Source organism: Trachurus japonicus, chromosome 14 (genome assembly GCF_045865225.1).
Source record: "Trachurus japonicus isolate A0001 chromosome 14, Traja_1.0".
NCBI classification, from domain to species: domain Eukaryota; kingdom Metazoa; phylum Chordata; class Actinopteri; order Carangiformes; family Carangidae; genus Trachurus; species Trachurus japonicus.
The window spans coordinates 29,786,941-29,799,246 of record NC_140920.1 but is presented as its reverse complement, the minus strand read 5'-3'; the positions used below and the strand labels follow the sequence as shown (position 1 = coordinate 29,799,246).

Here is a 12,306-nt window from a genome sequence, read left to right as displayed (position 1 = left end):
ATTTTGGTTCTAATGGTTAGTGGGATTATTTGTTTATTTATTTGTTTTTAATGCTTGATTATATATATTTCTTTATTTCAGATAGTCCATATGACAATTAAGAAAAATTAAGACACATAAAGAATGGGAGGAAGTAGGCTATGGTACACATTTCATAGGCTGCACAAGCCATAGGCCTACACATAGGAGACAGCAACACCGTACATATGATTGATTTATTTTTATTTTTTATTTTTTTAATTAGCCTAGCTACTATTAATTTCCTTATTTCTGAAAGTCTACTGTGTGACGTAGTGCCTATCTTTAAGGCGTGAGTAATCGAGCCCAGATCAGTCAGGGCAGAGCAATGTTTTCATGCCTGCTGACGACCTGCGGTGGTCAATCTGCCATGGCGTCCGTTATGTCGCTGCTCGGGGAGGGGACATCATAGCACCGTGTGTAAACTCGCCTCAGTGAACAGTATCCTGTGCGCTTTGCTACCCCGGCTTGACTTTTAATCAGACCTCTGTGTGAACCGGCCATGACAGTGGAGCAGAATGTCCTCCAGCAGCATTCTCACAAGGTAAAGCTCTCAGGCTAACTCGGCGGCTAGCTCCCTTTAGCTCGACTGTGTTTAGCCTGCATAGTTTTAGGTCTACAAGTATTCGCAGAGTCGGCTAACCAGCGCCACGGGCCGCTGTGTTGCCCTCAGCATTGTTGTTTTATTGTGTTTACATTGCACAAGTTAACAACGGCGAGGAGCCGTTTGTAGTTTTTAAATAAATGTCTTTAGTCTAGGCCTGACGTCTTCTAGCTCCAGTGTTTTGCTAGCTGTTAGCCTGTGTTAGCTAACGGCGCTGTTGTAAAGTTGAGTTGAACCACTGCGTTATTCACTCAGGGTGTTCACTGTAAACCACACAGGCTAAGTAATACGCATTTATAACGTTAGCTGGCTCGGTAGCGTTAGCATACCGGGCGGGCTACTGTGTCGTCAGCTGAAATAAACAACAAGGCCAAGTGACAGTGACAGTGAACCGTAGTGCCGTTGACTTCAGTTTAAATTCCCCGTAACGCTTTATTCAACATGTATGTGTTATCCCACTGACTGAAGGGGTTCCGCTGCACCATGGGGCGGGTCTCCGTGTTTGTGTGTTGAAATGCTCCCCGGGTTACTCATTCCACTTCTGATAGCTTTGTTTACAAAGTGTGGCCAGCGGCGATGCTACATAACTGAGTCATGACGCTTGGTGGGGAATGGGGATTGAGTAGCCTGATAGCGGCCAGGCGTGGAGTGGTGCATCACAGTTGGTAGTGCTGTGTTTATGGACGTGCATTAGTGGTAGATCCCGTTACTGGAGCTCCCGGTTATTAGATTTACTGTGACCACCATGTCCTCACACAGCCCGGGTTGGTTAGATGTGAAAACACCATTAACCACTTCACTGTGATTCTCCTATTGAGGAGAGCTGTGTAGTGTATGTTTTACTACGCTAATGTAGTTCAATGCATGGGCTTACTGTATAAACAAAAATCGACCTACCAATCATAAGTTTGCAGTGAGTTGGGTGATTCTCTGAATTCTTTTTTTTGTTTTGTTTTTTGCATTTTAAAGCCATACATTAATGGATCCATGTGTCTTTGGATTATAAAACAAAAACAAAAAAACTAACAATCTTTTCTTTTTTATTCTAATGGGTTGTAAGGAGTACATAACAGCCATAAGCTTTGTCCCTGTTGACCAGAATCACCTTTTCATTGAATTTAAAACAAATAGAAATCGCAAATTAAATTTTTTTTGTTAAACTAATAATATTCCTGACTACTTTAACCAAAACAATACAACAATTTGAAAAAAATAAATACAATTATGTAATAGCAATATTTTAGTTTTGTTCAACCCGGTATAAACATACCAATTCAAATTCATGATTTCCTAAAATCATGTGGTGCTACATGCCTCTTCTTTGTCATAGTGTTGACAGGTTGTTTTGTTTTTTTCCCAAAGTGCACCGAATTCAGAGAATCAGCCAGTTGACTATGTGACGGACTGGAGGCCGTTAAGACTGGAGCACAGACAGAGATGAATTCCTAGCCTTCCATTGATGACTCAAACTTAAAAGTAGCAGTGTAACACAAACCCTATTATGCAGCCTGACCTTTTCCAGAGAAATGAAACCACTATGAATAACACTGGCAGCAAAGATGGGCAAAACATGCTTTAGTTAAGTTTCCTTTTAGCAGTTTGCTTCATTAAAGGCTTGATGTTTCAGTAAATGTACGTAGGTTTAACACAGTTTGAAGTGCCAGCAAGCAAAGCTCTTCACTTGTGATATGTTTGGACTTAGACGTGTGTGTTGTGGGTTTAAGTCGGTGCAGTCAGATGTGCTCCATCATCAGGGTGTGGTGCAGGTCTTCATGTAGTGACCTGTTGATAAACCAGTGAGGTCATAGTGAAGGACCTGGGATCCTGCAGCTCCTTCACTGGCACACACACTGAACGCAGCCATGAGAACCTGTGTGTGACCTGCTGGGCAGCCCGGCCATGCAGGGAATCCAGACGGATGAGCAGTGTGTCAAACAGCCATGTCCGACATGTCACGTGGAGACAGAGTTGTTCAGGCTCTATGTCTTTGACAGATTTTAGTTTAGATTAGGAACCTTTTCTAAGTACTTAGTTTGTTGTGATGGTGAACATTTGCTTTGAGCGAGAATCTTCCAATTATTTTTATGCTGCGTTCAAGACAAGTCGGAACTCAGATCTTTCCCAGTTGAAAAGTCAGAGTTCCAACTTCAAAGCGTTCAAGACGCACCACACCAGAATAACCAAAGACATGGCGGACTGGAGCAAACTTTGCATTCAAAGTGCTTTACATAGGGCATAAAAACATTACAAAAGGCACCAAAACAGTTGTTAAAAGCATTGTATTGTGCATGTATTTTGGCATTTAAATGCATTTAAATTGATGTTTCACTGTTGACGGTGTGGTGCAGACTGCTGTGTGATGCTCGGCAAAGTTGGGGTAGATTTTTTTCTCCAACTTTGCCAAGTCAGAGGTCCGACTTGAGGTGGCGTTCAATTGCACTTTTAAGTCGGAGCCTCGGAGGTCAGAAAGATCCGAGTTCCAACTTGTCTTGAACGCAGCATTAATGTCTACTGTCTGTGACTAATGCAGTTTTAGTGAAGTAATGTGTTTGTTACACTAATGATAATGAAATGTCTCTCCAGGACACATAAACACACTTGGATGCTACCATGTTCAGGTTTACAGGTGCATCAAGTAGAACATCATGGAAAAGTTCATTTATTTCAGTTGTTTAATTCAAATAGTGAAACTCATAGGTTATATTATATAGATTCATTACACACATCAGTGCTTACATTTAATGAAAACCAAAAATCCAGTAAATCAAAGAATGAGAATAGTGATAAAGTTCACTATAGTAACATGATGATGTCACACTCTGATCAGCTGACACAGACCTCAGACCACTGACCTCCGTCATATCCTACTTTATTCAGATGTCAGTGGTGCAGAGGGTTGTTTTGTGTTGTTTGGGACAAACCGACATTCAACAATATAATATAGCATAGAATATATCCAACGCGAGTTTACCGTCCCTCAGTGCAGTGGGTTGTGTCACTGCTGCTGTTCCTCGTACTGCTCTTAGATCAGAGTTGTGTTGGTATGATAACGTATAGTGCAGCAGCTGCTCCGGCAGCCAGCTGGCCTTTTACTGCTTTACTTAGCACAACGTTGATGGAGCTAATGAAGGGGATTGATTCAGTTGTTCATGAGCTCCGACTGTTGGCCTGATGGTCCCACGTTAAAACATTTCCAACCATATTATTATTATTAGCCAAACTATTTACTTTATGTTCCAAAATGCCATCACCATCACTTTTTTAAATATATTTTGTTCAGAAATGTATCTTCTATGATGACAAGAGACAACATCAGATGGAACAAAAACACAAAACAAGAGAGCTATCAGTTTAAGTCAACATATTCTCTTCTTTTAAAGGTTTTAGAAATACTCATTGCACAGTCATTTTCTGTATTGCATGAGTATGAGTGAGTTGACAGTTAGCTCTGTGCAGCTTGCTTGTTTACAGAGTGTGTGTGCAGCGAGTTAACCCAGACCTCACTGCAGCTCTTACAGATCACATTGCAAAGGACTCGATGCCATTAGAAATAGTTGAGAGGCTTCCAGAGGCTGATGAAGGTTGCCCTGTCTCATGACAAAGTGCCATCACAAACATTGTTTTCAAACTAAGAGTGCACAGTGCTGCTGATGCTGTTTGTGGTTCTCCACATAAAACTGGTGAAATGATTTGGAATATTTGTAACTGTTCCTGTGTGTGTGTATATGGGATTTTCAACATTCTAAGCACACTTGACTTTATCAACACCATGATAATACCCTTAACCATGGCAGTTTGGTGGCTTTAATCTAGCAGATAGACGTGCAGTAGTGGATTCACCTGTAGGAATGAATAGAACAACAACAAACCCAGGACATTGCCTCCACTGAGATCTCCGAATTCAGCCCTCCAGCCCACACCTCCCTGATGGAAACAGATGGAACTGAAATAGTTAAAAAGATTCACACATTTTGATATTAATTGCTTGGAGTCTAGAGGGAGCAGGAGACTTCCAGTAAAGAGATGGCTGGTGTGGAAGGAGTCGCTGTGGGTTGTTTTTCTTTCTTTCTTTCAAGACATCTGACCTGGAAACATCTGACCCTACAAACACTCACTTACAAAATGATACAAATAAGTCATTAATGAACAGGTTTGTGCTAATACCACTTTCCCTTGAGACTGTAAACACTCCATCTCACTACCAGGCTTGAACAAATGATATTTGCATATAGGAACATAAGGTGCCTGGCTCTGTCAATATGATATCATGTGTTTAAGTTGTTTATTATCAGCAGGATAAACCCCTTGAGTTGTCGCAACTCGTTTTCGAGGGGGTCCTGTGGTTTGTAAGCCAATATAAAGGACAGTTAAACCTTCTTAATTAAATCAAAGGATGTATATAGGAACATGTGGACTTTTTGAAAAAGAAATGAAAAACCAAGGCAGACTCAGCATCGCCTCCCTGATCCTGGATTAAAGCAGGATCCTCCAGGGTTCAGTATTCGCTCTGAGTTTGTCCACTGATTGTGTGAAGTTGGATGTGAACAGATGGCTTTGGATTCCAGGTCAGCTGGAGCCCCAGATCCTTCAGCTCTCTGAAAGGCAGCGCTTTCAGGAAATCATCATTAAATTGATCCAACTAGGGCACGAGTCCATGCTCTCCCCACTTTCTGACACAAGCAGAAACGGCCGAGGGCTCCAGTGGAGTGTTGAATATCATTTGGGACAGTGGAGGAGAGCCGCCTTGCCTTGGGTTAGTCTTCATTTTGACCCACTCTATGAAATAAACGGCAAAATCCAGACTCTATCATATCAAAGACTGATGATGAGGTCTATACATATACAATTATAATTCAATAACAATATTGATCAATAGACGCGTGGTGTGATAGAAAAAAAAAACGAGTTGATAATACGTTCGATAGAAAAATAAAGTTTCCTTTCCCTTTTCATTATAGCCATCATGTAGTTTAAAGGGACAGTTCAGTTTTTTTCAAGTGGGGTTGTATGAGCTACAAATGTCCATTTAGTATAATATCTGCAGTAGAAAGGTCTCTGCTCCCCTCCACTGAGAAACAGCGGTGCATCACGCTGCACCGACACACAGGCAGTACACTGTTGTCAATGAGAGAACATTAATCTACGATAGAAAGTAAAAATTTACAATGCATCAGCTGGTCGGAAAAAAGTTAGTTAATCTGGAACTAACTAGGGCTGACCCCAAAAAACAAAGCTTCGAAGCTTCGTTCGTTGCCATGGTATTCGATTATGAAGTCTGTGATCATTTTTTTTTTTCCTTTTTTCCTTTTTGACACCGGTTCTCATCAGCAATTGTTACATTAAAATGAGTAGGCTACTTGGCATCCTGGAAACCTGCATGATTTTGGAGATATGCAGTGTTTGTTTGCCTTTACTTTCATTATTTCCGCTACGATTGCGCATCTAGTTTGCGTATCTAGTTTGGATCAGCGGTGTGTGGAAGAGGCATGAAACAGTCTGGGCCGCACCTAAAATAGGAATCTTTTGATAATTATCGATATGGATGTTTTTTATGGATATGCTTGTTTTCTATATCGTCCAGCCGTAGTCTATATCATATATCATCCTTGGCTCAGCTATTTGTTTCACTGAGACAGGAACCTTTTGTTTTTTAACTGATCTCAAATCAATGTAGGTGCAAGGTCAACATGAAAGACTTCACAGGTCTGTTTTAATCCCTGATTCATTTCTGTAGCTCTTTTAATGACGCATCCAATTCCAAACTCTCCCTGAATGCAGCATCCCGTTGTGGGAAGTGGAGGGGACCTCCTCTTGTGTGACTGTTGTTGTGTGATACAATAAGGCAGCAGATACAGTACAAGCCCTTTGTGTGTGTGTGTGTGTGTGTGTGTGTGTGTGTGTGTGTGTGTGTGTGTGGTTGATCAGTGAGGACCTGTGTACCTGTGTTGCCTGCTGCACCTGAAGCCTCCATGCTGTCTCCTCTCTCCACAGACTTGAGACTGGCCCCACTCTGACACTAAGTGCACTTCCCCTCTTCTTTATGTGTGTGTGTGTGTGTGTGTGTGTGTGTGTGTGTGTGTGTGTGTGCTTGTGCTGAAAGCTACTCAGGCCAGCTGAGTGTGACACGGTGAGGTCATCACACCTCGGTGAGCCCATTAACAGGGACCGGCTCTGACAGGGAGCTCCTGATTAGATCCTGTGTGACCCCCCCCACCAGTCTCAGCTCTGATCTATCTGTGACTTTAACATTATGAAGTGATTAATGGTTTGTTTTAATGCAGTTGGTCCTGACCAGAGTCGGTGTGGAGGTCAAAGCAGCAAGTTTTTCCTCTGACCTTTGACCTCCTTTTGACGTTGAGCCAGACTCAGCACAGAGTCACAGCGCCGGTCTTTACCTGACTGGCTGTTAATCACCGCTCACACTGTTGACACTTTATACTATAACAGTGTGAGAATATACAGTGGCGAGAAAAAGTATGTGAACCCTTTTCTGCATTAATCCATTTAATGTGATCCGATCTACATCTGAGTCACAAGTATAAACAATCACAATGTCTGTGAATCAAAATTCAATCTTATTTTCATCAGTCCACAAAACATTTTCCCATCAGTGTTGTGGAGTGGTAAACGTCAAGCCTGCAATGGAAAACAAAGCAATTAATACAAAAAACTAGGACATTCCTTTTTCTTGCCACTGCAAAGTTGGTGCAACACTGTTAGTGCATCCCAGCATAAGTATCTTTTTCTGTTTCCTACTGTTTTGTATGTGAAATCATAAAAGTGAAAGATGCCCCCTAATCTAAACCATTAAGCAATGTGATCCTGATGAAGAGCACATTCACACACTGAACTTTCCAGGGAATAAGTGGGAAAGAGAAAAAAATAAAGAAAAACCATGGTTTGATTGTTCCACAGTTGGTGATGAAAATCTTTCAATTTTGTACCAAATGTAATTGTTCATTATTGTGTGGCCACTGCAGTTATATGACAGTTGATGAAAGGGGGAAGGTCAGCTGAGGGTGTGGTCCTGCAGTAAAAATCATGTGTTTGCATTTAGAAATCCTGCTGTTGTTATTATTATGTGTCCTCCTGACTTGTATTGAGTCTGGTGCTACAGTTTTTATTCCAATTTTCACCATAATACATTTATTATCATATTTATCATATCACCATCTGTGAGTCCCAGAGACTGACTGACCGGTCAGCATCACTGTTAATTGTAGCAGCTCATATTGGTACAGGAGACAGGAAGTGTATCATTATCATTGGTGCAGCTTGTAATGAGCCATCTTGATAGTAGTAGAGTATCTTTGATACCAGATTGTCAGATTAGCTTGTTGTTGTATCTTTTATGGAGGTGTCATGTTATGTTAGCTTGTCAGTTTAGCTTGTTATACAAAACTGTCAGATTAGCTCATTGCATTAGCTTGTTAAACTTGATCTTGTCTGTTTAGCTTGTTAAGTTATCTTGTTGAATTAACTAATTAGCTTGTTACATTAGCATGTTGTATTAACTTGTTACTTTAGCTTGTTGTACTAACTTGTTTTAGTATTAGATTGAGTGTTGAAAAAAATAAACAAACAAAAAAATAGTACTGGTTGCACATGTGCAAGTAGATGAAAAATTTACTTTGCACTGTCTCAAATTTTAGGGGCAAAATGCCTCTGTGTTATGACATCCTAAATAAAAAGATTTCTTTTCTCTTTTTTTTCCGACTTCTTCTTTTTCTTAGGCACTTACTTTCTCTTTTATAAACATCTTCAGATATGCTTGTCCAACTTTTCAGTTCCCTGTTTACACCTGCAACAGAAATACACATTTGTCTTAAAGTTAGCCTAGCAAATGTTGTTTAAAATAGTGAAGAATCCTCTTCATTGTTTTTTATATTTGTTAAACTTCACCTGTTGTTCCTGCTTTGCTCTGAACAGCCTGTGTTTCTTTTCCTCTGTAGCATCAGCAGACATTACTCAACCAGTTGAGGGAGATCACGGGCACCACAGATGTTCAGCTGCTTCAGCAGGCTCTGCAGGTACACCATGAAACACACACACTCCAACGGCAGAGCAAACACTCAACCTGGGCTTCATTTGTTAGTTTGTTATTTGTTACCATCAGTCTTATCAATACACACTGTGGTTGCAGGTGAGCAATGGAGACCTGGCCGAGGCTGTAGCTTTCCTGACGGAGAAGAATGCTAAGGTTCCTCAGCAGGATGAGACGACCTACTACCAAACATCTCAGGTGGTCAGCGACAGATACATCAGCGTGGGCAGCCAGGCCGACACAAGTGAGCAGCTCGCCTCCGCTTCTCTGCACATCTCACAGCATGACTCAAAGAGTTCAGTTCAAACTGTCTGTACAATATGTCTGGATGGAAACTAGAATGCACATAGAAAGTATTCAACAGCTGTCCTTCCATCGGCTTTGGAGCAGGGCTGTACATCTTCCCTTCAAATCAGATTTGAATTTCTAACGCTTCCTATGTTAAATATTCAAATTTTGAATGTGTTTGTTTTTTTTTAGCTCATCATACTAGGGCTGACCTCCAAAAGTCGACTATTCGACGATTCGATTCGGAGGGGTCTGATTCGACTATGAACCTCGTAGTCGAATCTAACCAAGACCGTACCATTCTGACTATATGGGGGTGCCCACGGCTGCTGAGCATAAATTGTTACATAGAATGTCTTTTTTCGTTATAAAAAGCCTATTTTGATACAAAATCTGCTTACTTTCTGTTAATAAAGAGTTCAAAATGATGTGTGCATTTAAACGGTAGTCTTAGCTTCTTGTGTATTAATAAATCACCCACTGCAGTTGCACAATCAAATGAGCGGAGGTTTTTTTTTTTTTTTCAAATGAGTGGAGGTGAGCAGTAGGACCGTCAAAGTCACGGTACTCAGAAGTCACTGCAGAACACTCACGGAGTGGCAAAAAGACGAGAGGAAGAGCTGCCAAAGTTTAAAATCAAGGAAGTCTGACAGTCTAACTTTGTCAGCATTTATCATGCATGATGACCTAACAGCAAAACATTGTGAGGATACATCTGACTTCAATCACGGAAAATAGATTAACTCCAGCGGTGATTTTTTTTTCGATGGATCAGCTGTGTTTACAGTTTCAAGTGTCAATAGTTCTGATGGTTAGACAGATGAATTAGTCTCTAAAGTTTGACATGTCAGAGTTTTTTTTTTTTCCGACTTCCGAGTTGTAATGAACGCACCATCAGTGTCGGGAGTCACAGCTGTGATCTCGTCCCTCTGCAGCCTGTCTGTCTCTCTGCCGGTGCCGCGGTCACACTGTGTGTGTTACAGGATTGATTAACGTAATGTACGGATTGTCGAGTCCTTCTGACCTCCGTTTGTTTTGAAACTACATGTTTTACCCGATTTCTCTGTGTCCACCGCTATCCTTCATCACGTTGAGGGATGTTTGATTTGCCACTCACAGTCCGAGCAGGAGCGTTGTCCAGGGCAACGTGACATAAACGCATACCCTGGCTCACAATGGCTACTAAAAATCATCCAAAGTGTGGGAAATGAATAAAGGTATTTGTTTTACACCTACCATATTTTTTGGGTGGTTTAGCTCTTTTGTTTGAAACGGGAAAAAGTCGCAAATTTGCTGCTATCTTAAAAAAAAAAAATAAATAAAAAAAAGGTTTGACGATCAGTCGACTATGGCAAAATCTGACGAATCAGATTCGACTATGAAAATCCTTAGTCGAAAACAGCCCTACATCATACACACCTATATCAGTTTATTATTACGTCCCACGTCCACTAAAGGGCATTCCAACCAAATCTGTTATGTAACATTTGCAATACACTTAGTACACTTGGTCATCAGTAATAAACCTTTCCGTGAGCCAACCAACTCACTATTTAGTCGCCTGAACATTTTGAAATTCAGGGACTTAGTTGATTACATTACAATACAAACCATGTACAAAGCAAAAAATAAACTTCTTCCTCAAGATATCCAGAATCTGTTTAAAATGAAGGATTCCAGTTATAACCTGAGAAGACCACTATGTATTTGAGAAACCAAAGACTCGAACTACTGTAAAAAATCACTGTCTTTCTGTTAGAGGGGTTAACATCTGGAATAATTGTCCTGAAAATATTAAATTATGCTGTACTCTAGTCAGCTTTAAAAAACTTTATAAGAACAACATAATTTCTCGTTACAGTATGGAAAATTAAGTTCAATGATTTTGTACTATTTTGGGTTATGCGCTGTGTACAATTCTTTATTTTGTTGTGATCAGAAATTTAAGTGTACTGATTAATTTCAAATGTCTGTGATCTGATCCTATTGTATTAATGCGTATATATATTATTTTATTTTATTTTAATTTTTTAAGGTAAAAGGGGTAGGGGTATATAAGCTTTGGCTTCAACCTACACCCTTTCATATAAGCTTGATATACCGAAATAAATAAATTCATTCATTCATTCATTCAAATTTTACCAACTCAATATAAATCTTCAAGAAGGGAAATCGAAATAGTATAAGTAGTGGTACAACGGATCACAGTTGATCCATGATCAGCACATAAGTGGTCCACGGATCGATGGATAAAAAGAAAAAACGAATGTGTGCGTGTAGAATGGGAACACGTAGACGCTCCGCTCCAGCTGGATAAATGGTCAAATGGTCAAAATTTGAAGCTGCAGCTCTACGTCGTGCACAACAACAACAAAATAGTTTGTTTTATCAACATGTTTACTACCTCGAACATCACGTCACATTAATTGCGTCATTGTGGAAGGCACGCGTTGGAACGTCAGTTTTCACCTTCGAATGTTCACATTGTGAAAATAATTTGAATTCTGTTTAATAGCGAAGTTTGATCTGACAGCCCTACTTTGGAACACTTCCTTCAACCTCCTAAGAGTGTCCTTGTTCACTTCCTTCATTCAGATGTCATCGACCTGACTGGAGATGATAAAGATGACCTACAGAGGGCCATCGCCCTCAGCCTAGAGGAGTCCAGCCGGGCGTTTAGGGAAACAGGCATTACAGATGAGGAGCAGGCTATCAGCAGGTGAGTCTGGACCAAACATCTCACATAACACTTACTGTAAAAGAACAGCAGCTGGCCTCGGATCAGCTGTAGGGCTGGTTTTAAACATTGATTGCCTAATTCATATTGAACTTCATTTGAAAGATCCAACATGGATCCATAAAATCCTTAGATCTGTCCTTTAACGGCACTTCCTGTTTGTTAGTCTCATGTAGTTGGACGAGACTAACCAGACAACATCCCAGATCTAACGCTGCTGTTTACATGTTGTTGTTTCCATTCACTGCAGACAAGTTGACATTGACTGCACTGATTGAATTATCACCGAAGACTTATGGGTCGTTCAGACCAAAAGCGTCAAAAGCGTCAAAAGACGCTCTTGATGCTTTTCCGCGACGCTGGTGGTCTGAACACCCTGGCGTTTTGACGCGCGTCAAAGAAGTTGACGTCGGTTGTGGTTGGTCATCCATTTAAAGGGGCCGCGACATCTACACTCTGATTGGTTGCCGCTGCTCCGCATCATCGCTCATTAGCATAAAGTTCAGGAGATTTCAACTTTCTCCTGACGCTCTCGCCGCCAAAACGCGACGCCAACGCCTTTGACGCTCTTCAACGCTCCTCGACGCTGGTTCTCATTGAAAATGAATGACTTCC

At 40.9% G+C, this 12,306-nt stretch overlaps 1 protein-coding gene across 5 annotated transcripts in view; it reads left to right on the top strand.

The window, feature by feature from the left end:
• Positions 1 to 331: 331 nt before the first annotated feature.
• Positions 332 to 12,306, top strand: part of usp25 (ubiquitin specific peptidase 25) — a 48,077-nt gene continuing 36,102 nt past the window's right edge. For all 5 annotated transcript variants that reach the window (XM_085798774.1, XM_085798771.1, XM_085798775.1 and 2 more), the window contains exons 1-4: positions 332 to 562; positions 8,575 to 8,652; positions 8,766 to 8,910; positions 11,550 to 11,673. In XM_085798774.1, coding sequence (XP_085654900.1) covers positions 521 to 562; positions 8,575 to 8,652; positions 8,766 to 8,910; positions 11,550 to 11,673 — 389 coding nt within the window. In that variant the 5' untranslated portion in view covers positions 332 to 520. The remainder of the gene's footprint in view (positions 563 to 8,574; positions 8,653 to 8,765; positions 8,911 to 11,549; positions 11,674 to 12,306) is intronic.